This window comes from Neovison vison, chromosome 1 (genome assembly GCF_020171115.1).
Source record: "Neovison vison isolate M4711 chromosome 1, ASM_NN_V1, whole genome shotgun sequence".
Lineage (NCBI taxonomy): Eukaryota > Metazoa > Chordata > Mammalia > Carnivora > Mustelidae > Neogale > Neogale vison.
Window position 1 is genome coordinate 146,437,820 of NC_058091.1, and position 23,035 is coordinate 146,460,854.

Genomic DNA, 23,035 nt, shown 5'->3' on the forward strand with positions numbered 1-23,035 from the left:
CTACGTGGGTAGAAGAGAGTCAACAAAAGGTCCAAAGCTGGCAGGGAACAAAATATGCCTTAAATGTAGCAAAGGGTCCCCTTCCATCCAGAAAGTTGACATTTTTGCTTGTACATTATTATGACAGGGAGAGGTCATCTTCTGCACTTACAGCATTTGCATCAGCAATTCCCAGTTTTTTGGTCTCAAGACCTATTACACAATAACATAATCCAGACTAGCCAGTTTATATTTCATGTAACATGTGTACGTGATATATATGCATGTATGTATCATATGTATATAGACATAAGTGTGTGTGTACTTATATAGATAGACAGATAGATAGATAGAGATAGATATCACACGTAATCTAGACTAAACCCCTTTAAACTTAAAAAAATTCTTAAAGATCTTCGGGACCTATTAAAAGAATACTGGGAAACCTTATGAGTCCTTAGACCCCATATGGAGAAGTTCTGATCTATCCTGACAAACATTTTGGCAGAATGTTAACTTTGCAAATTCCTATAGCTACAAACCCTTTAAGGCTAAAGGTAAGTGGTATAAATGCAATTCATTAAGCATAGTTGCACAGACACTAAAATAAGTATAAAATAATTTAAAAATGACTGTAGAAGTGATTAGAAATGGTCAGTATATATGTGTAAACACAACACTTCGGTCCTGATAGATAAGTTTTTTTTAAGGTTCTGAACTGACTTTTGCTTTATAGCAAACCCATGCCCTTTCCCTCATCAATAGGGGAGACATAAAAGAAGAGATTTCTCTGGAAGGTTCTCCCGGGTGATCTATTTATACCGCGTCCCTGGGCCCGATCCCGTCCCTGGCTTGCAAGTTATCCTGCATCGCCCCTTCCTGTCCTTTCTTCCGGGCTCTGCCCTCTGTCCCGGGATCTGCCCTGCCCTAGGATGCCCAGTTGGGTTTGGCCAATGGGAGTCCAACAGGAGACAGGTAAAAGGGAAGGGAGTGAGGTGAGGATATCCACTCTTTGGCTCTTCCCTGTGAGGTTCTGCTGGGCTGGCTGTGTCCCCTCTTAAAAGATGACTGGTCCCCGGGGGAGCCCCCTTGCCTCCATCCCGCAGGTTCTAGCCACTGCTTTGTCTTCCCTCCTTTGGGCCCCGCAGTGGCACTGACCCCACTGGGTCCCCTGGTTCCCCCACAGTCTACCCACACCTTCATGAGCCATCTCTTTGGACAGAAAATTCTCTTGGATTATTCTAATTAGAGTGAGCCGTCAGCTTCCTGATAGTGCCTTGCTGGACACACGTTAATAGCTGCCTATTGCTTATCAAAAACGAGGTAAAATCTGGTTGTATTCAGTCATTCCTGTTTTAAAATTCTTCCTTAGTTAACTGTTTTTTTTTGTTGTTGTTTGTTTTTTGCCTCTCTCTTTTTTAAAGATTTTATTTATTTTAGAGGGTAAGCAAGCAGGGGAGGGGCAGAGGGGAAGAGAGAGAATCTCCAGGAGCACGCCCCCCATCCCAGCACAGAGCCCGGTGTGCGGCTCCAACTCACGACCCTGAGATTGTGACCTGAGCCGAAACCAAGACGCCGAGGCTTCACTGACTGAGCCATGCAGGCGCCCCTGTTCCTCTTTCAGTTTTAGGCCAGGGCCATCCTTGTACACAATCCTGCTCCATCCCTCTCCCTCCTTCCTGCCCCCAGGTATGCAAACTGTCTTCCTACACATCAGTCCTTCCGTAATTCAGGAGAGTGAGACCATGAACTTCAGGAGGCTTCCCGGGCCCAGCAGCCCCATTGCTGAGAACTTTGTCACTGCTGTGAAGCCTCGCCATCTTTCGGGACATTGTGTTGGGGTCCGAATCGGTCTGAAACAGGTCTCTACGAGGTGAAGTGAGCTGTCACTAGGATTCAAGTGAGAGCTAGACGCTAGGTCGAGCTGCCCAGCACCCGGTCAGCTTCGCACGTGGAAGAACACCCTTCCCGGAGCTCCTGCTCCTGCTCCAGGGGAGGAGGGAAGCACCTGCAGGAAGGGATGGCCTGTGCCCCCTGCGCCAGGCCTGGAGAGCATTAGCTGCCCTTGCTAGCTTCAGGGTCTAAGCCTCTTTCTTCGTAAATCACCACTTCCCATCCTCCACCCCCACATACATTTTAGGCAAAATCGGGATACTGTATAGACGACATCCCTGTCTCCCCGCCCCCATTTCACTTTGCAGAGGTGAGAGTGGAAATCTGACTCGGGGGGCACAGCCCGCACAACCCGCAAAGCCTTCTCTGGTAGCAGGAGCCAGGTCCCGTTCCCATCCCCCCACGGCCCTTGTCTGCTCACAGGCGATCCACAGCTCCCGCAGCTTTGGGTGGGAGCTATGACGATAGGACAAGGCGCTGTCACCCTCCCTAATTAGCCAGGCAGCAAGGCTGCTCTACTATCCCCAGCTGACAGCGCTCTCGAGCCTAATGAATTAGTCACGCCACCAAAGTGTAATTGGCTGTCACATTCGAAATAGGTCATTCACGCTAAGGCTGCTGGAGGTGAAGATTTCACCAGCCAAGCCAACGGCTTTGGTTTAAGCAAATCTCCAGAGAAAGGGGCTTCTCCAAGCAATCCCCCATTAAATATCTTTCATCGAATCCCAGTTGTTTTCATTAGCGGCAGCAAGAAGGGTCTGGAACAGCTGTCTGCTGGCTCTAGTGTGTGTGTGTGGGGGGGGTAGTGGGATGGAAGGCTTTGTTCAGCCTCTTCCTTCACTGACCCTTCCTCAACGAGCCTCAGGGGGCTGCTCGAGGAAGAGAAATGTGAACACGTGCTCTCGTTTGTCCTTTGCACCCAAGACGATGGCCAAGTCAGAATTAGGAAGGGGTCCCGCGAGCAGTGGCAGGTTTCAGAAGCGCGAGTGCGCCCAGGCCTCTGGGAAGAGTGCCTCTCTGCCCTGGGAGCCACGTTCAAAGAGGAATTCAAGGTCAACAGCTGTGACCGAGTGCCCCTGCATTTCACATCCTAATTCACAGACATTCGACCCTCTTCACTGCTCAGAATACACTTGCCCTCTCGTCGGCAAAGATGTATTATTCAACTCAAGTGCTTGCTGGGATACAAATATTTGACCGGCTATTTTAGGGTTTGGAGACTTCCTCACATGTTCATCTGTTCTTTTAATGGTTTTCGAGGATACCCAAGGTGCTTTTCCGGAGGAAGAACAGTTTTCCCAGGATTAGAATAAAGAGAAGTGACTGAAGGCATCGCTTGGGGGATTTGAGTTAAAATCAAAGCGAATGCACGGATTGCTAGCTCTTGATGTTAAATGGATGTGGGACTGGGAAAAGCTGATAAATCTCCTTGGGGAAGGGAAAGAAGGGAGGGAGTTTAGCAATGAGATTGACCCTTGCCCGCCTTCTGTTTAGGAAGATAGACCGACAGCCTCTGGTGGTCTCTTGCAGTGGAGTCTATGGCTGTAGAGCCTTGAAGCAGAAGGTCAAGAAACGCGAGCATTTTCACTGGGTGAGCAGAGCACATAACTCAGGAGGCCCCGTGTCGATGGGAGTCCCGCTCTTCCGCGACTATCAGACGTGTCATAATGCTGCTTCCAACGACATCGAGCTGTCACCTTGCGAGACGCCTGCCCTGCTCCTCCAGGGACCACCCCACCGCCCCCCGATCTTTCCCTTTAGTCTGCCCTGCAGTCTCGAGTGCCCGGTTTTATGGAACAGCCCGTCTAAGTCATACAGTCCAATCCCCACAAGCTAGAGCTGCATCCGTGCATAATTTCCACTGATGTATGTGCCACAGATAGTTCCCACGTGCCCACTGCTGTGGCTGCTCGGAGTGGGACTCCATGAAGTCAGCCACTGTGTGCACCTGTCCTACACACGTAGCGGTCTGAACCGGACTCCTGATTCCCTGTCATGGCCACACGCCTCCCCACCGCCAACCCCCCACCTCCAGCAGCCCTCCTCTTCTCAGTAAAGAGCCATGTAGGCCTTCTAGATGCTTGGACTGAAGCATCTAGATGCTTGGAGCAAAGAGTTATCCTTGGCAACTCCCCCTACCCCACCCCTTACTTCCAGAGTTAACAGTGTCAGGCCTGGGAAGGGTCTCATCCACTTTCTCCTGGAATAGCAAGTCTCCCAAATGACCTCCCTGCCTTTGCCCTACATGCCCTCCCCACAACTTTACTTTCAAGACAACAATCAGAATCATCCTTTATGAAAGGCAAAGCAGATTATGTCACTGTGCTCAACACCCACCAGGGTCTTCCCATCACCCAGGGAACAAAAACTCAAATCCTTACCATGGCCTGTAGGGCTTTACAAGGACTGGACCCCGCCCTCCCGCGAAACCTCTTGGTTCTCATTATGCACCCCTCTTTGCTTGCACACACCAGCCTCTGGCTCTTCCTGGAACCTTCTCCCCCAGAAGTCCAGGTCAGACCTACAGCACCAGCAAGAGTCTGGCTATGTACCAGCAAAATCTTCTCCAGCCACCATGTTCTATCCTTCTCACCCTGCACTTTTCTCCAAAACCTGTCCTTCCATCAAACACAGCCTGTTCTTTCTTGTCTACTGTCTGTCCCCCTCCAAGGCAACAGATCTTCACAAGGGGAAGGGCCGTGTGGCAGTCAGCTCAGGTCCCAGGAGCTGAATAGAATCGAACCGAACACATGGTAGACATTCAATAAGTATTCTTTTCTTTCCTTTCTTATCCTTCCTTCCTTTCTTAAGATTCTATCTATTTGAGAGTGAGAGAGAGAGGGAGAGCACAAGCTGGCAGAGGCAGAAGAAGGAGACTCTCCACTGAGCAGGGAGCCCAATTCGGGGCTGAGATCATGAGATCCTGAGATCCAGGATCCTGAGATCATGACCTGAGCTGAAGGCAGAGGCTTAACCGACCGAGTCACCCATTATGCCCCAATAAGTATTCTTTAAATGAGAGATAAAGTAAATCTCATATCCTTAAATAGTTCATAAGCTCCTGAAGTGGCTCTTTTCTGATGATTCTACTTCTCTCTAGAGGAGTCCCAGTAAGTGCTCATCTCAAAACATTTATGCAACGATTCTAAAAACTGATTCCCAGCCAGGCAGAAAGTGGTCAGCAGGGTTCCCATCCCTAACTCTTAAGTGTTCTGTTACGAAGAACAGTCTTTCTAAGATTGTGTTGGCTAAGTCCAGCCACGGTCAAAATCAGCCATTTCTATCTCTCATGGAAATTCAGTTCCCTCCTGTGACATGTATATGGTTCGAGAAAAAGTAACTATTGTGCAGACTTTGAGGAACTGCCTGGTACTTTCTGTTTTCTGTGTGTCTGAGTGTAGTTATTCCTAACTCTTTTTTTTAAATGTGGAAATGTGTGTGTGTGTGTGTGTACATATATATATGCATAAGAATGACCACTTTAATAAATCTTGTGTACAGTTCAGAGGGTTAAATCCATGTTGCTCCTTTCATCTTGCAAAACTAAGACTCTACTCTTAAACAACAATCCTCATTCCCCCTCTTCCCAAGCCTTCTTTTTGTTTTCTATTTCCAGACATTTGACTATTTCAGCTACTTCGTATAAGTGGAATCATACAGTATTTGGGGATGTTTTGGTTTCCTTTTTGTAACTGACTTCTTTCACCGGGTTTAATGACCTCCCGTCCCTCCGTGTCATGGCAAGTGTCAGAATTTCCTTCTTTCTTCCCGACTGAAGAATATTCCAGTGTATGCAGGGACCACAATTTGCTTGCCCATTTGGCCATCGGTGGGCAACTGGGTTGCTTTTCCCCTTCTGACTGTTGTGAATGATGCTGCTGTAAACTCGGCTGTACAAGTATCTCTTCAAGACCCTGCTTTCAATTCTTCTGAATATATACCCAGAAGCGGAATTTCTGGATCATATGACAGTTCTATTTTTCATTCCTGAGAAGCCGTCACACTGTTTTCCAGAGTGCCTGCACCATTTTACATTCTCACCAACAGCAGACAATGGCTCCCTGACTCCTTTTGACAACACGATATTTCCCCCTCCAGCAAGTTAAAACCACTCCGAGATGACCAATAGAGCTAAACATTCCTGCTGTTTCTAACGCTTAGCAACCAGAAGCCAAGCGGCCCCCACTAACTGTGTGTCAGTGTGTGCGGAGCGGTGCTTTTCACTCACTCCTTCGTGCCTGTTTTGAAAAGGCTTCCTTGTCCTCGAGTTGACACACAGGCTAAGTGGACATGCACTGGTCTGCACTGTAGGCAAAGGGCAGTGGGCAAGAGTCAGCTCTGTCTTGGGGTGATCGGAGCTCTGCTAATCCCACGTAATCTTCTCATACAAGGGTGATGTGTTTCCATGTGTGGTTTCTCTGGGAGATTCCCCCCGAGGCCTGCCATAGTCAACCCATGGTGACTCGGGAGACTTGGGGTGATGTGTGTGGAAGGGCGGAGAGGAAGACTGGAGTCAGGCTCGCACATCACTGGCTCCTTACCATGAGTTTCCAAGGACTTCAGACCTTGGACACCTGTCGACCCAAAGGGTCAAATGGAGAGGAAAATTCCTGGAGCTGACGCAGAGATGTGAGGGGAAAGGGACTCTGGACACACCCTGTGTGCCTTCTTTCAGCTCATTCACTGGTGGGCTGGGGGTCCCTAGTCCCACTCTGTCTCCCTCTTAAATGAGGTGGCCTTCCTTGTCCGGCCTCCCAGCCCAGTGCTCTCTGCTCTGTCGTTGGTTTTGGCTTGGACCACAGATTTCCCTCATCCTTCCAGCTGGTATTACACAGCAGTGTCATACAGTGACGTGTATTCTCTCTCTCTCTCTTTTTACTGCATAGAAAAAAATTTATTCACTTTATGAACATGAAAGGATGAAAACACTGAAGGGTAATAAAACTTATCCATTTTGGGTGCCCTCAAGAGGCTGTTTTATCAGGCTTGGTAGTTCGAAAAGTATCTGTAATCGCTAAGAAAACCCTAAGTGGGTGACATGTATTCTCTTAAAATGAGTAATTTAAAACAATAAAAGGGAAAAGGGTGATAAATGTTCTCTTAAATGGGGACTTAACAAGAATCTCCCAGCAGATATGAAAAGGGGAAGAGCTGGAGGAGATATGGTTATGAAACTCTCAATGACCTCAAGAGGCAAAATGATTTGGAATTTGATAATGTAGTCCTGAGGTCAGCAGACTTTCTCTAGAAAGAGCCGGACAGCAAATATTTTAGGCTTTGTGGCCCATGAGGCAAAAACAAAGAAATTACATTGATACCTCCATATAACAAGAGAGAAAATAAACTTTCACCTATTTTTACTGACAAAATTTAAAATATAATCAAGCACTTTCTCTTTTTTAGTAATCCTGGTCACCTTGGGAGAAGGATGGAATTCTTTTTCTTTGGGAGAACACTTTGCATGGTTGGTGTTCAAGGTTTACTGTTCCCCACCACCAAATCAATTGCAAATGTTCACCTGTAAAAACCACTTCCATCTTGCAGGCTATGAACAAAAACAGGCTGCGGGCTGGGATTGGCCCACCGGCCGTGTTTTGCTGACAACTCCTGGCTAGGCCAAGAGAGGGCAGAGGGCCACTGACTCACAGCCTGCCCTTCTCAGCAGTGCCTGGGAGATTGTAAAAGCTGGAGTAGCATCACCGTTAGGAGGACACACAGGGCTTTTTACATCCTCTGCCCTATAGCCCGGTTGTAAATAACCAGAAGTTAAACTGTCTTTTCTCATACAAATGGCAATGGTCCTAACCCACTACCATCCATTGTGTCTCCAGGAGAGGGGAGGATTTGGGTTAATCCATTGCCACTTGCCCCTGCCACAGCTGGCACAGCTTCTAACCTAACTGACTAGTTACATGCAGCGGTCACAACTCCCATGGAGTGGGGCCCTACCAAAATGTGTTGATTCGTTCCCAGCAGGTCAATCCCATCCACTTGTTCTCTGCCCCACGCAGGACTACTATTAAGCAACTGAGCTCCTGCTTGTCTTCCAGTACGTGTGTGCATGTTCATATATTTACAAAAATATATACACAAATAGATAACCACAATTTCCTCCAGGAGGTTTCTATCATTGAAAATGTTTTAAGAAGCAGTGGAAGTAAAAACCAAACAGAACACCAGGAGAGAGGACGTTTGCTGTCAAAGCTTCATTTACAATCCTAACTGGTGTCCTCAAATTGATTTTCAGAGGGAGACCAGATTGGTGAACCATAAAAAATGGGTAGGAAATCACATACTTATTTCGTGCCAAATGATGGGGTTATTCTGAGCCCTGCCTTGGTCACATGGTGGACATCAGAGAGAGAAGCCAGGCTTTTTAATTTGTGAGCCAGAAACACCTTTATATTCCCAGGAAAGCATGTGGAATGAGCAGTCTAGATAACTCTGCTCTCATCAGCTTGTGTCTTTTTTGGTCACAGGTCAAGAGGAAGAAAGGGTAATTGCATAGACGGGGGAGGCTGAGGCGGCTGAGAAAATCAGTTTGATAATAACTGAAATTTACATAGTAGGCCCTTAATGGTTTTCCATTACCTCAACATTATCTCCTTTAACTTCACAGAAATTTTCTCAGGAGGCGACCACCACCACCACCGCCACCATGACCACCACCATGATCACCACCACCATGACCACCAAGATCATCACCAAGACCGCCACCATGACCACCATCATCATCACCAAGACCGCCACCATCATCACCAAGACCACCACCATGACCACATCATCATCACCAAGACCGCCACCATGACCACCAAGATCATCACCAAGACCGCCACCATGACCACCATCATCATCACCAAGACCACCACCATGACCACCATCATCATCACCAAGACTGCCACCATGACCACCATCATCATCACCAAGACCACCACCATGACCACATCATCATCACCAAGACCGCCACCATGACCACCATCATCATCACCAAGACCGCCACCATGACCACCATCATCATCACCAAGACCGCCACCATGACCACCAAGATCATCACCACCACCACCACCATGACCACCATGACCTTCACCACCATCACCACCACACGACCCCATCATCATCGCTATCACCGTTACCACCGCCACCCCAACATCATTATCACCATAATTGTCATCATCCCCACATGAAAGAAGGAAATGAAGCTTCTGAGGGGTTAGGTAACTTTCCTCAAGTCAAACTATGAATAAATTGAAATCGATCTTTTAAGTCCAAATATTATGCTCATTCTACTATACTACCTTCCCTCAGTGTGGAAGTCTGAATGGTAACAATCAAAGATTTGGAAACAATGGTAGCTCTAGAATTTTTGTAAGCAAAGTACTTGGTATAGCAACAAGGCTGGAGAAGGGGTCTGGCCCTTTGCTAGGAGCTGTTTGCATACAACTTTGTACACAGAATGCAGATCATTTAAAATAGCTGTGTTTTCTGAAAAAGCTTTTTTTTTTTATTATCATGTTTTCTATTAAAAGTTAAAATTCTAACTTATGTTTCAGTTTTTAGGGATACTAATGGAGATGAACCAGGGGCTGAAGTCTGTCCCACCTGAAGACATCCTTGGTACCCCTCAGTGTATAAACCAGAAATTGAAGAAGAGTTTGTTTTTCCTAATATTTCATCACATAATTTATCTGAAAGTGGTTAAAAGTGTCTTCCACAAATTACATCTGCATATCTGATTCTCTGACATACTTTTCTTCACATACCATTCTAATCAGTTCATTGTGCTGATATAAATAGGAAGAAAAATCCCACCGTAGAAAACATTTTCATTTTTACTCCCTCTCAGAGTTTCCTGAATGCCAATTTATAGAGGAAAAAAAAAAATCTATTCAACTGCTCAACCAGCTGACTCCACTTGTGATCTGGAAGTCAAGGTATTCGCTTCCCGTTTTTAGCTCATTACATCTTACGCTGAATGGATGGTTTAGAATGAAGCTGAGAGGGAGAAGGGTCCAGCTGGTTTTCCGCTGTTGCTGTTTGAGTGGCATAGTATACCGAGACTTTTAACCCCCGATGATCCAAAGACTAGGAAGGAAAACATTACACTGAAAAGACAGCACCATAATCTCATCACTGCAGAAGGCAGCAACCTGCTCTTTCATTTAGAAATGTTTATTTCCTAGGGCTACACCTCATTATTCAGCAGAAGATGAAATACCAGATCTTTTTCTGTTTGATAGGTTATCTATTACTGACAATCTTTGTAAAGGCGACACAGTGTCTTCTTCCTCTCTCAAATTCTTACTCTGTATCCATCATTGATCTTTCTGGGTCTTCTGCCTGAAGCATTTGCTCAGGGAGGTAAAGCATGGAAAAATGTAACATGTGGAAAGTTCACATGAGAGTGATGATAATATGAATTATTTTTGTCTTCCGGAGTAAAACTGGCCATTATACCCACCTTTTGCTATCCCAGCATAGGTCAAAATCTTTCTCTTAAAAATATCTAAAAATGATCGAAAAGATTGTTTTTTCCCTGGAAGGGAAATTCTAGATGCCCTATGAGATACATTAAATGACCTGGTATGTCTACCAGCAAGGACTGAACACTTCACATTCTCATCCGATCCCTCCCTCGCTCCAGGGCTGACGCCTGCTAGGGAATCCTCCCTTTCCTGGTCATCCAGGCTCATTCACGTCTCAGGCTCCCCAGAAGCCAGGCGCCAGGATAGTCTGGAACATACAGAGTACGTACAATATCCCCCCAGCACCTGGGCGCCTGGGTGGCTCAGTCGGTTAAGCATATGCCTTCAGTTTGGGTTTGATCCCAGGGTCCTGGGATCAAGCCCCACATCGGAATCCCTGTTCAGCAAGGAGTCTGCTTCTCCCTGTGCCCCTCTGCCCTCATTCGCATGCTCATACTCTCTATCTCTTTCAAATAAATAAAATCTTAAAAAAAAAAAAATCCCACCAGCACCTGCATTTTGGGTTTCACTTTCTTCTCTCCATTTCACTTGCCAGGACCAGTCACTATTTTTTTTTTTAATTCCTCCCTAACTCTTCTCTGTCCTTCTTCTGGTAGTGGAAATAGTCATTTCCATTTGGCTCAGCTAATACATTTTTCTTCTTTAAAATCTCTTCTGAAACCCACTGAATCACAAACATCACTGTTGAACGTCGCAGCTGTTTGGCAAACAATCAATAGGCAAAATTTAGCCGTCCAAAAATAAATGAGAAGTTGAAGAAGCTGACACTTGCTGAGCACACTAGAACACGTGAGGGGCCGTCCGCTGAGGAAACCACAGCTCTAACACATACGTGACCTGAGTAAGCGAAGGGACTTCCATCAAGGGGGAGGGGAAGGCTACCAGTTTCTCTGTTTTGGTCATAACAACCATACACTTCTTTTGCTTAAAAACATTTTTTCTTTTTTGGACCACACATAAATGGGTGTGCTTATAATTTTGATTCTCATGTCCTGTGAAAGACATGCCTGAGTATGTCTCATACTAGTCCTAAAAGGACTTGGCTGGCTGCTCATAAAGATATGAGATAAGCGTTGAAAATGCTTTATTTGTGCTGTTGGGCCCCTTGGCTTTGGCCTGATCTAAATAGGTCACCCTGAGGTCATTGGAGGCCATAAATCGGGGCGGGGGGGTCAGGGGGGAACTCGTGGTTAAAACAGCCCACATAGCTTTAGTGCAGTGCGCTATTTTAGTTTGTGCCCCTGATATGACACCATGTCTTTGGCACCAGCAAAGAAAGCTTCCTAGACATCTATGGGAAGGGAATGTTTTGTAGTCATCCAAGACATAGGTCACAGAGGCATGAATTACTGCGGGGAGGTCTGTGTCTGCTCCCTAACCTGAGACAAAGGAGGGAAAACAAGTTCCAAACTGAGCATTTCTCCAGGACTCCGAGGGGTGAGGCTGATCCAAGCAATCTTGGCAAATCACGAGAGCAAAGAGGGTCCAACTATTCTTAACGCAGGAAACTAGGGCAGCTCTTCCTGCCCATTTTCCAATCCCATTACTTGGGTGCACTTGAGAACCCCAGATATGGATTTTTGGAGAAAGGTCCAACATAGCTAAATACCAATTATTATACTTATAATGTATAAAGTGTACTATAGTCAAATAAAAACTCCAACTCTTCCTAGCCAAGAGGCGTATAATTTTATGTCCTAAGATTTTATTTATTTATTTGAGAGACAGAGAATGGGTATGAGAGTGAGAGGGAGCACAAGCAGGGGGAGGGAGAGGGAGAAGCAGGCTCCCCACTGAGCAGGGAGCCTGACATGGGGATTGATCCCTGGGCCCCAAAGAGCAGACGTTTAAGGATAAGACACTTAAGGCAGATGCTTCACAGACTGAGCCACCCAGGTGCCCCTACGTTCCATCTCTTCATATTTTTTCCATAGAGGGTATGACTTAACCTCTGAACTTTTAGGATTTACTGGCTTTGTACATATTCTTAATTTAATCTCTTCTTTTAACTTCGGGAAGGGCACAAGTTCAGGAAACAACAACAGATTAGACTGCGTAATTGTTTCCCTATTAAAAAAATCTCTTCCCAGGGGCGCCCAAGTGGCTCAGTGGGTTAAAGCCTCTGGCTTCAGCTTGGGTCATGATCTCAGGGTCCTGGGATTGAGCCCCGCACCGGGCTCTCTGCTCATCAGGGAGCCTGCTTCCTCCTCTCTCTCTGCCTGCCTCTCTGCCCACTTGTGATCTCTGTCAAGTAAATAAATGAAATCTTTAAAAAAATTTTTAAAAAATCTCTTTCTTGGCTTCATAAGCAGTAGAGACAGAAAGTGAGCATCTCTTCTACTTACCGTTCTCTGGGTTTTTTTTTTTTCCTTTGGTAAATCTTTTGCAGTTTTCTTGCTTTCTCTAAACAGAAATTTCTCTTGAATGGGAAAACCTGCTAATTTACTTGGCCTGGGGAAATGAGAGCGGTTTGGTTCTAAGCAAGTGGTATTTTTTCCTAAGTGTCTGCTGGTCTGTCCGAGAGCGACGCGCAGCGGCTGGCTCAACGCTCTCCCTTTGCCCGTTCATCCACAGCCTGGATGTTCTCCTCCTTTGGGGTGGTTGAAACAGCGTTCACAAGCACAGTGGCCCACGACGCAACTATTCTCTTGCTGTGCTACATTGTACCAGCCCCGGGGAACATTTGAAGGTCCTACGAAAGCTTTGCCGTGTCCTGTGGCCTTTCTAGAAGCAAGGCCTTACAAGGCACGTGAGTCTCCCGGGACTAGAGGAACCCGAGAAATACCCTGCACTCCTCACTGTGAACCTTTGGTGCGTTATTATTCTAACCATTGACTTAACGAGAGAGCACTGAGTGGGGCTGAAAATGGGGCAGTGACTTGTGGCTTTGAGGAAAGAAGCAGTTTTAACTGGTGCCAAGGAGTCATTTTCGTCTGCTGAAGCAGCGACTGGCTGCCACCGGGGGAACGGTTTCCTCCCACACACGTGCTCTGTTCCGTTCCTGAAAGCTGGCCGAGGGCCTTCGGTGTGCACGACACTGTTTTCTGTTAAGAGTCTGATCACCGCCAGAATAGTTCTCGCTATCATTACTCTTACCGTCCACCCAGCTACCTCTACTCACGTCCGCCACGCTAGCTGTCAAGAAGGCACAGTGATAGAACAGATAAAAGCTCTTTAATTTGATATGTTTGAAATAATGATGGGAAAAGAGCATCTCATTCCAATGACTGACTGTTCTGTACCTTGGTAATCCGATCAATCAACTTCCCAAGAAAGAATAAGTTCTACCTGAGAGCAACCATGTTCTGGAGAGCCTGATGATGGTGGGGTTATTTGGAAAGCAAACCCAGGGTGCTCTGTGTGTGAGCGACGGGGCGGGGGGAGAAGGGAGAGAGGAGGAAATAAATATCAGGACTTCTGGAGGGTAGGTGGAGAGCTGCTTCTCTGTCTCACTAACCATTTTGCAACTCTCCCCTAGAACAAGAACGGAGGGACACACCAGTGCCTCTTAATTCTGTGACCTTAACATTTTCTTTAACCACAGAAAACAATACCTGAAGCAAACAGGAGCTCAGGAAGGCAGTTAAAAAAATATTGTGAGCATGAGTCATTTTTTTCCCTCCTCAGATCTCTATGTGGTCCATAAACCTAAATGAACTTATATATACTTGTAAGCAAATGGACCTAAATTCTAAATTTGTGTTCCTTTAGGGGAAAAGGGTTCTTTAAAAATGTGTCCATTGCGAGGAAATATGGTTGCCTTAGTAACAAGCTCCTGGGCGTTTTCCTTCCATTATGTCAGAGAAGACTCATTGTACCGAAAGCTTTCTGCTCTCCGAGGCGTGTTAAGGGAGCAAAAAGCACGAATGAAACACAGAGCAAGCATGGATTCCTGTAGGTAAATCCAAGCCACCGTGCAGAAAAGATGAAGTAATAGAATGCTGGAATTTTTAAAATGAAATCTTACAGACTGTGTAATCACCCTCTTGTTCTAGATGAAAGGAGAGGCTCAAAGAGATGACACGACCTGCCCAGGGCCCTACACCACGTGACAACAGGGTCAGTGCTCCAGAGACGCTGCCAACACCTTGTCTGATGCGTTTTCACCATCTCCTACCTCTGAACGGCGGTTTATGAAGCTGAAGTTCCGTAAATAAGCCCTATTTTGACTACGTGAGGTTAACCCAGCATGTGGAAAACTCCTGGGCATGACCTTCTATTCCATTGTAGGAACTGGTACTTACTGAGCACTTAACTATGTTGTAGGTATTATTCTAAGCTCTTCCTGGAACAACATTGAAGCGCCACACCACCTGGGAGGCTGGCAGTCCAGTTTATAAGTGAGTAAACTGAGGCACAGAACGATGAACAAATCTGCTCACAGTCACAGCATGATTTAAAGGCAAAGCCTGGGCAATGTTAACTCCATGGCTGAAATGCTCGACTGTCACCCCCAAGAGAACTTGTTTAAATGAAGCACCAGCCAGACAGCGCTCGCGGAAAATGACAAACGTGAGCCAGAACTCAGAGAACCCAATAAAAACACACCGTCTGTTGGACTTAAAAGGATTCTTTCGCTCAGCTCTGGAGAGTAAGCTCCAGGAGAAATGCAGCCCAGAAAGTATAAAGCATATCACACGTGAACTGCAGCGCAGATACTACAAACCTGTCGTGAAGGAGATCTGTGTGACCCAACAGGTATTACCGTCCCACATCAGCACTGGGAAAAGAGGGTTTGTGTCGCTAGTTAAGTAACCTGAGCAAGTCGCAAAAGGAGTTTGCGGCACATGAGAATTTCAATCTGCATCTTGTCTGACTCCCTACTTGACTCTTTACCTTGCCCGTTAGGTTGAAATAATCCCCTAAATCATCAGGAATGCTCACGGGAGACATCCTACAGGTTCCCCGAGCCTGCATTACTCAGGTCTTAACTCTTCCGAGGGTGGGGCCACAACTAAACCGTAATGTGGCGTATGGGCCTATAGATGGCGCTCTTTAGCACCATCGTCAGACACAGAATCCCTTTGGGGGTAAGAAATGTGATCTGGGCATTTTGGGAGTTGGGTGAAAAATCATCAGATTGTCCATTCTAAGCTTATCTTCATAGCTATGAACATTTTTAAAGTCGTGCAGGGAGTAAATATCTCAAGTCAAACTTTGACTGGCTCTAAATACCTCTCATCAAGGGAAAGCAACAGATTGAGAATTTGGCAAACACCAAGGAAGCCCGAATAGGTATTCTTAAACCTGATCTCAGTGATGATAAAACTTCACATTATGATTTTAAATATTTATGAGGCCAGAACAAAATACTAGAAAGACATCGAAACATTGGTAGTGAGTACAACCTAGATGAGCAGGTTGCAAAGGGGTCTTACTATGCTACAGTCTGCAGTTTTCTTCACTGGGTTTGTATTACTTGAGTGGTCCCTCAAAATTTTGCTAGTGCTCCTTAAAAAAAAAAAAAAAAAAAAAGAACTACTTGATAGAGTTTTCAAAAATTTACCAGCTATGGTTTCTTATGGAAATCAACCTAAGTGATGAGGTCCCTGAGCCCAGCTTACCATTTATTTAGACAATTTAAGTTCTAGAAAAGTTCTTTTGCCTGTGGTCCCTTCTCATGGGCAGCATTTGACCAAGACATCTGTAGGTTACTAGATTAGCCACAGAAAATCACAGCCCTTCCAGCCAAACCCCAGCCCACAGGTCTGCTTGTGGAAGGACTGCAGAGTAAGAAGGGAAAACTCCACGGTCCCAGCGGGAAGAAAAGGAGGAGGGCATGGAGAGTTGGGCTGCCAAATACTTCCAAGGAAGAGAAAAAGATCCAGACGGAAAGGGAGAAGGGGGAGAGGCAGCTAGTGCCACTGAAAGCAATATGGTACCACGGAGAACCATCCCTGGCCCATTTGTCCATCTGTTAACCCTAGCAGCTGTGTTGTGTGCAAAGCACCATGACAGGCTTCCCTTGATGTACTAGACAAGAGAGCACGGAAGGACAAGGGGAATAATCGAGCTCTCATTTCCTACCCTAAACATTTATCTAGTCATGACTTAAGAAGAAGATATTTGGAAGAACCATTCAATTCCCTTGTGTCCTACTTTGCCTTATATTCCCTGGTGCCTAGACTGATACCTACAACCACCAGGATGCTTTCAAAATACCCGCGCTGGGCAAAGGTTTCAAAGCTAAGCAAAGTCGACCAGAACAGCTTCTTCCAGAAAGACATTTACCTTCACCAAAAATATCATCCTCTTCCTCGCTCAGGAGCTCCTCGGGGTCCAGATACTGCATCTTGGAGAGGGCAGTCCACAGGCCACAGCAGGAAGGTGGCGGCGACAGTCCCCACTGACAACAGTGCTCCCCGGGGCAGCTTCCTCTCCCAGCGCTGGGCTGGGCTGGGCGGGCTGGGGCTGCAGGTTGTGAAAGCCCTTGGGGAGGCAGCTTCCGCCTCCACAGCTTCATTCATATGAATAAGCTCCGGGAACCTTTCGAAGAGTGAAGAGTGCATTCCACGTGGGGTTAATTCTTGCCCCAGAGAAGAAAGAATTTGGGGGTAAGGGGGCTGCAGATCAGGTTTGACCTGAACACAGATACCACCATAAAGTCCGAGTGCAATGAATTCTTTCAAAGCTATAGCTTTCAAGATTCTCTTAAAGAGGAAGTCAGACTTTTAACTTTCTTATGAATTTGAACCCAATGGGTAGCATTGGAAAGAAGGGGACCGTTCCCATGCCTCTTATCTGCTTCCATGACCATGTCTCTGAGAGCTCGAAGGGTCACTAAGCCACACAGAGGAGGCGTCTGGGGGGAACCGAACTTCTAGCGTGCTTCTAGTTCTTCCTTTTGGCAAACCTCTTGCGTTTGAGGAGGAAAAACTCTACGAATCTTGAAACCAAGTTCAGTGCATGTGTAGGTTCTTAGGAACTCAGCTAATCAATGGCCAAGCTGCAGATAACTTGTTTGGGTCAAACCACTTCCATTTCACTTTGACCGGGTCCTCAGACCATTACTATCGTAGAAGACAGAGAAGGGACACCAAAAGCTGCTCCTCCCAGAGGGAGGAGTCACCAACCAGTAAGCTTTCCCAGGAGAACAGGGTGGCGTTCCCGTATGGAACTACCCAGAGTGCCCTAGGTTCCCAATGGTCGCTAAACCCCAGTCTTGGACTGGTGCCGCAGCTTCTTCTGGGGGCTCCCAGAGCTCTCTATTGTGTTGTAAAGACCTCACAGAGGGTCAGAAGCTCAGAAAATGCTGATAGAGGAATTGTTAGCCCCCCATATTGACTTCCGGCAACTTTATTTACTGAGTAGGGCGTTAAAAAATATTTTTATTTATTTGAGAGAAAGAGAGAGAGAGTGAGAGAGCTCAGGAGAGCAGGTAAAGGGCAGACGGAAAAACAGACTCCTCACGGAGCAGGGAGCCCGATGTGGGGCTCAATCCCAGGACCTTGAGATCATGACCCAAGCTGAAAGCAGATACTTAACCAAGTCACTCAGTTCCCCCCAAAATATATATTTTTCATAGGCTTTCTTTTTTAAAGCAGTTATAGGTTCACAGTGAACTTGAGAGGAAGTAAGAGTTTTCCCATACATTGCCTGTGCATCTGTAGGCACAGCCTCTCCCATTAGGCAGCCCCGCCCCCACGCCCAGCAGCCTCCATCAGAGAGCTGTGTTTATGACAACGGACGGACTTAGCCGGCACATCGTAATCACTCAGAGTTCATACTTTGCCTTAGGGTTCACTCTCGGTGTTGTATACTCTAAGGAGTGTGAGAAATATTTAAAGACGTGTGTCCACCATTACAGTATCATACAAATTAGTCTCAGTGCCCTAAAACCCTCTGTTCTCTCTCTCTTCATCCATCCCTCCCACCCACCTCCTGGCAACTGCTCATCTTTTTTAACTGTCTCCATATTCTGCCTTTTCCAGAACGCCACATAGTTGGAATCATACAGAATACAGACTTCTCAGGTTGGTTTCTTTCACTTAGTAATATGCATTTAAATTTCTTCTACATCTTTTCATGGCCCACGAGGTCATTTCTTTTTAGCACTGAATAATACTCCCCTGTCCGTATGGACCACAGTCTCTTTATCCATTCTCCGGAAGGACATCTCGATTGCTTCCAGTTTTGGCAATTACAAATAAAGCTGCCAGAAACATCCGTGTGCAGGCATGGGTGTGGATATAAGTTGTCAACTCCACTGGGTAAATACCAAGAAGCACAATTGCTGGTTGCGATGATAAGACTATGTTAAGTTTTGTAGGCAGCTGCCCAACTGTCTTCCAAAGTGGCTGTGCCATTTTGCGTTCCCACCAGCCACGAGCGACCATTCCCATCGCTCCACAGCCTCGTCAACACTTGGTATTCACCGTCTCCTAGACTTGGGCCATTCTCATAGGTGTGTGGTGGTTTCTCAGGGTCTTACTGAGCGCTTTGGAGAGGCCACCACTCTGCAACCTCAGAACCCGTCTCCTCCTCTATCGACTGCACTCTTGACATTACGCCAACCAGCTTCTCCCAGGGGAAAGTACGGGAAAATGGGGCTGCAAAAGTCCAGCCGTGACCACGTGTAACCAAGCTCAAGGGGTGTGTTGCTTGTAGGGCATTAAATTGAACACAACCAAAGGAAGTGTTGGAAGCAAAGAACTTTTTATTACACCTTACAAGTAAGGAGACAGGGACCTAGCTCTCAAAACACCATCTCTCCCTGGGGTGAGCACGGGAAGCTTTCACTCACTGTATTAGGGGCTGGGGGTAGGGGGCTGACATATATATGGGGGAAACTCACACGTATTCTATTACTTAGGTACTTTGGCTCAGTTGTACAAGTCTAGCATGTCAACATGCTAGTGCATATAGTGCATTTTCAAAAAAAATGTGGGAAACCCCACCCATAGGAGGAGATCTTTGTATTATAAAGAGCTAAAGGTAAGTTCAGGACAACTCAGAGGGCAGGATGACTTCTGCACAGGTCCTCAACTCCAAACCCTCTCAAAGGGGCTCATAGGAGGGACTATCAGCTGGGTGTTTTACTGGTGGGAAAAAACTCACATTCCTTCTCCACTTTTCCCTTACCCCCTCCCTTCCGCCCATGGCTTTCAGCATTCTGATTTGAGTACCTCCCCACTGCATGCTAGCTAACAGATGAATCCTTGAGTTCGTCTGACATGAAGGGCTACTCAGGGACCAGCATGGGCTTACTCCTGTTCTGGTTGCTGTGGGGTTCCCAAAGACAGCTTCCCTCAACCAGGGCTGGGACCATCCCTAGGGCGGAGCTTGGAAATATGTGAATATTTGGGGTTGCACAATGCCTGGGGTATTACTGGTATTTAATGCCTTGGTAAGCTTCCTGTAATGCATGGGACAGTGGCTCAAGAGGAGGAACTGTCCAGCCCCAAAGGCCAATAGTGCCCCTCCTCCACTGAAGGAACCCCGAGAGGCAGACAGCTGGAGTGGACGCCTTCTCTAGCTCTCCTTCGTTTCCCTCCTTCCCTTCTACCACCACTCCACAACCCGATTCCCACTCAAATAACTCTTCTGGTCAAAGGTTGTACTGAATTACTTAAATTAATAAAAATGGATCTGAATCGTAAGATGATATAGCCACCATGGAACAGTATGGAGAGTCTTCAAAAAATTAAAAATTAAAAACAGATGCCATATGATCCATCCATCCCAATTCTGGGTATAGATCCAAAAGTGTTGAAAACAATCTTGAACTGATACTTGTTCTGCTATGTTCAATGCAACATTATTCAAAATAGTCAAGATATGGTAGCAAGCTAAGTGTCCTTTGGCCGATGAATGGATAAAGAAAGTGAGAGATATATATTATTAAAGAAGGTGAGAAAGATATATATCTCACCTTCTTTATTCATTCCATAATGGATCCATCCATAATCCACCCAAAAACCCATCCAATAACCCATTCAATAATCCATCCATAAACATTATTCTTCCTTATAAAAGAAAGAAGTCCTGTCACACGTCACAACATGGATAAACCCTGAGGACATGATGCTAAATGAAATAAGCCAGTCTCAAAAAGACAAATACCATGTGACTGCCCTTTTGACGCATCTAAAGTAGTCAAACTCATAGAAACAAAAAGAATGTGGTGGCCAGGGGCTGGGGGAGCAGGGGGAAAGGGGGCTGTTGTATGGTGGGTGTAGAGATTCCATCATGGAAGGTGAGAAAGTTCCAGAGATCTGTTGCACAACAATGCACATACAGTCAACGGGGTTTTAAAAATTGTTCAGAGGGTAAATTTATGTTACTTGTTTTTATCACACACACATACACACAATGGGTCCAAATGCTGGAAATCTGGTTTCACACTGGCTGGGAGGAAGGGAAGGTGTCAGTTTGGACCTTACTGCACTTTCCCCCCATCGTCCCCATGCCGGAGATGCTGTTCTTTCACAGATGCAACAATGGGTCTCTGGGAGCTTAAATAACTTTCCCAAGAGCACATAGCTGGCAAGTGGCCGATTGGACTAGTTCCAGAGCTCCCTGTGACCTCTCGTCAAAACAGCTTTAGGAGGTGACTTCAGAAGACCTGGGTCCCCACAGCATCCCTGGGGCTCCTGGGGTCTCTACCACTTCTGTCTCCTCCCATCTCAGAGCCACCAGGTTACCATGCTAACCATCACTGTCACCCCCCTTTCCACATCAGTGACTTAGCATGATCTCTGTGGGCCTACTTTCTGTATATTCCTCTTATGGGCTTAATTTTGTCACCTCAATCCCACCACAATTCATATGTTGAGGTCTTAACCCCAGCACCTCAGAAGGTGATCTTGCCTGGAACTAGAGTCATTGCAGGTATAATTGATAAAGGTGAGGTCATACTTGACTAGGGTGAGTCCCTAATTCCAATATAAATTGTCCTTATAAAAAAGGGGGATTTTCACAGAGACAGGCACACAAGGGGAACATCATGTGAAGATGACGGTAGAGATCTACAAGTCAAGGAATGCCAACGATGGCCAGCAAACCCCCAAAACCTACAGAAGGAGCATGGAATAGATTCCCCTCACCTAGCCCAGAAGGCACCAACCTTACCGACACCTGAAGCTTGATCTGGGGCTTCCAGCCTCCAGAACATAAGACAACAAATTGTAGTTATTGAAGGCATCCAGGTTGGGGTTCTTTGTTATGGCAGCCTTAGCAAACTAATACACGTAAGGGAATTAATATAGCACAGGGGACACTATACACATGTGGTCGTAATTATCCAACCTCAACCTCTCACAGGGCAGCGTGGGGCCATTTCTCTGACTAAAGTGTCAGTGAGGGTAGAGAATGAGTCGTCATGGTGCTTGGTACAAAATTTCAACAAGCTTCAGTAAGTTCCCCTTAGTCTCATCTCCTCCGATTTGGATATTCTAAAAACTCAGCTAACAGTCTGTAAGAACAAACCACTAATGCCAGTGAGAACACTTTGAAAGCAAGGAAGACAGAGAATATGGTCCCTGCTCTCCGAAATTCACACTCACTTTACAGAGATAAGGCGTATATGTGTGATGTGTGTTAGCTAAGCTGGAAAACTAATGAACTACAGAGGCAACCAACAATATGAATAAATTTCAAAAGCAGATTGTCAGGGTGCCTGGGTGGCTCAGTTGGTTAGGCATCTGACTCTTGGTTTTGGTTCAGGTCATGACCTCAGGGCCCTGGAATCAAGTGCCATGTTGGGCTCTGTGCTCAGTGAGGGGTCTGCTTGAGATTCTCTCCCTCTCCCTTTCTCTCTGCCCCTCTCCACCTAAATAAAAAACCTTAAAAACAAAACAAAACAAAACAAAACTGTTGACTAAGAAAAATTTCAAAAAAATATAAATAGTAGGATTTATATAAATGCCCCAAATGGGCAAAATGGAGAAAATATATAACTAAGAGCCAACACTTATATAATGCCAGGCATAGTTTTAAGTCCCTTGATTCACTTAATTTTTACACCAACCCTATGAAATTGGTATTATTATCTTTGTTTTACTTCCTAGGCCCAAGAAGTAAAATGACCCATCCAAGGTCATGCGTCCCATGATGGAGCCGAGATCTGACTCAAGCTCCAGCTTTACCCTCACTCACCACATTCCATTCTCTGATACGTGGAAAACATAAGGGACAGTTGAGCCACTGGCAGCTCTCCAGCTGTGGATCCTCCAAACCTTTCCCGACATGGCTCCCACCTCCTATTTACCCTCCCAGCTTGGGACACATCCACTCATCTTTCAGAGCTTGATCTTAGGGCTCCTTCCTCCATGCAGCCTTCTCTGATATCTCCAGGTGGAAACGCTTGTCCTACTCCCTTGCCCCACCTATTTATTTCTGTACCTATTTCACCCCTGCCCTTCCCTCCTCAAGGGCAGGGCCTCTTTCCTCTTCAACTTTGTGTCTCCAATCTCCTAGGATATTACCAGGAAGAAAGTCATTGATCAATCTGCATTTTTAAATGAGTACCAGTGATGAAATGAATAGCAGAAAGCTCCGGTGTAAATCAAATACAAGAGGGCAAAAGTTTTACTGGGGAACTCACCCTAGAATCTACAGGGGAGGGAAAAAAAACCCCTTTTCCTTTATCTTTTTAGGTCTTTAACTGGGACCTGTGAATTAAACTGATACAAGACAGATTAAGAGGAGAAAGGGTGTAGAAATTTCCATATATAGAGAGC

The 23,035-nt window shown here is 46.1% G+C and overlaps 1 protein-coding gene across 4 annotated transcripts in view; it reads right to left on the reverse strand.

Annotated features, from left to right (window-relative positions):
- RIPOR2 (RHO family interacting cell polarization regulator 2) overlaps positions 1–23,035 on the reverse strand; it is a 213,105-nt gene that overhangs the window by 92,403 nt on the left and 97,667 nt on the right. The window contains exon 1 of one of the 4 annotated variants that reach the window (XM_044260089.1): positions 16,587–16,729. The exons of the other annotated variants lie outside the window; for them this stretch is intronic. Coding sequence (XP_044116024.1) covers positions 16,587–16,647 — 61 coding nt within the window. The 5' untranslated portion in view covers positions 16,648–16,729. Of the gene's footprint in view, positions 1–16,586; positions 16,730–23,035 lie in introns of those variants that run through there. 4 annotated transcript variants of the gene reach the window in all.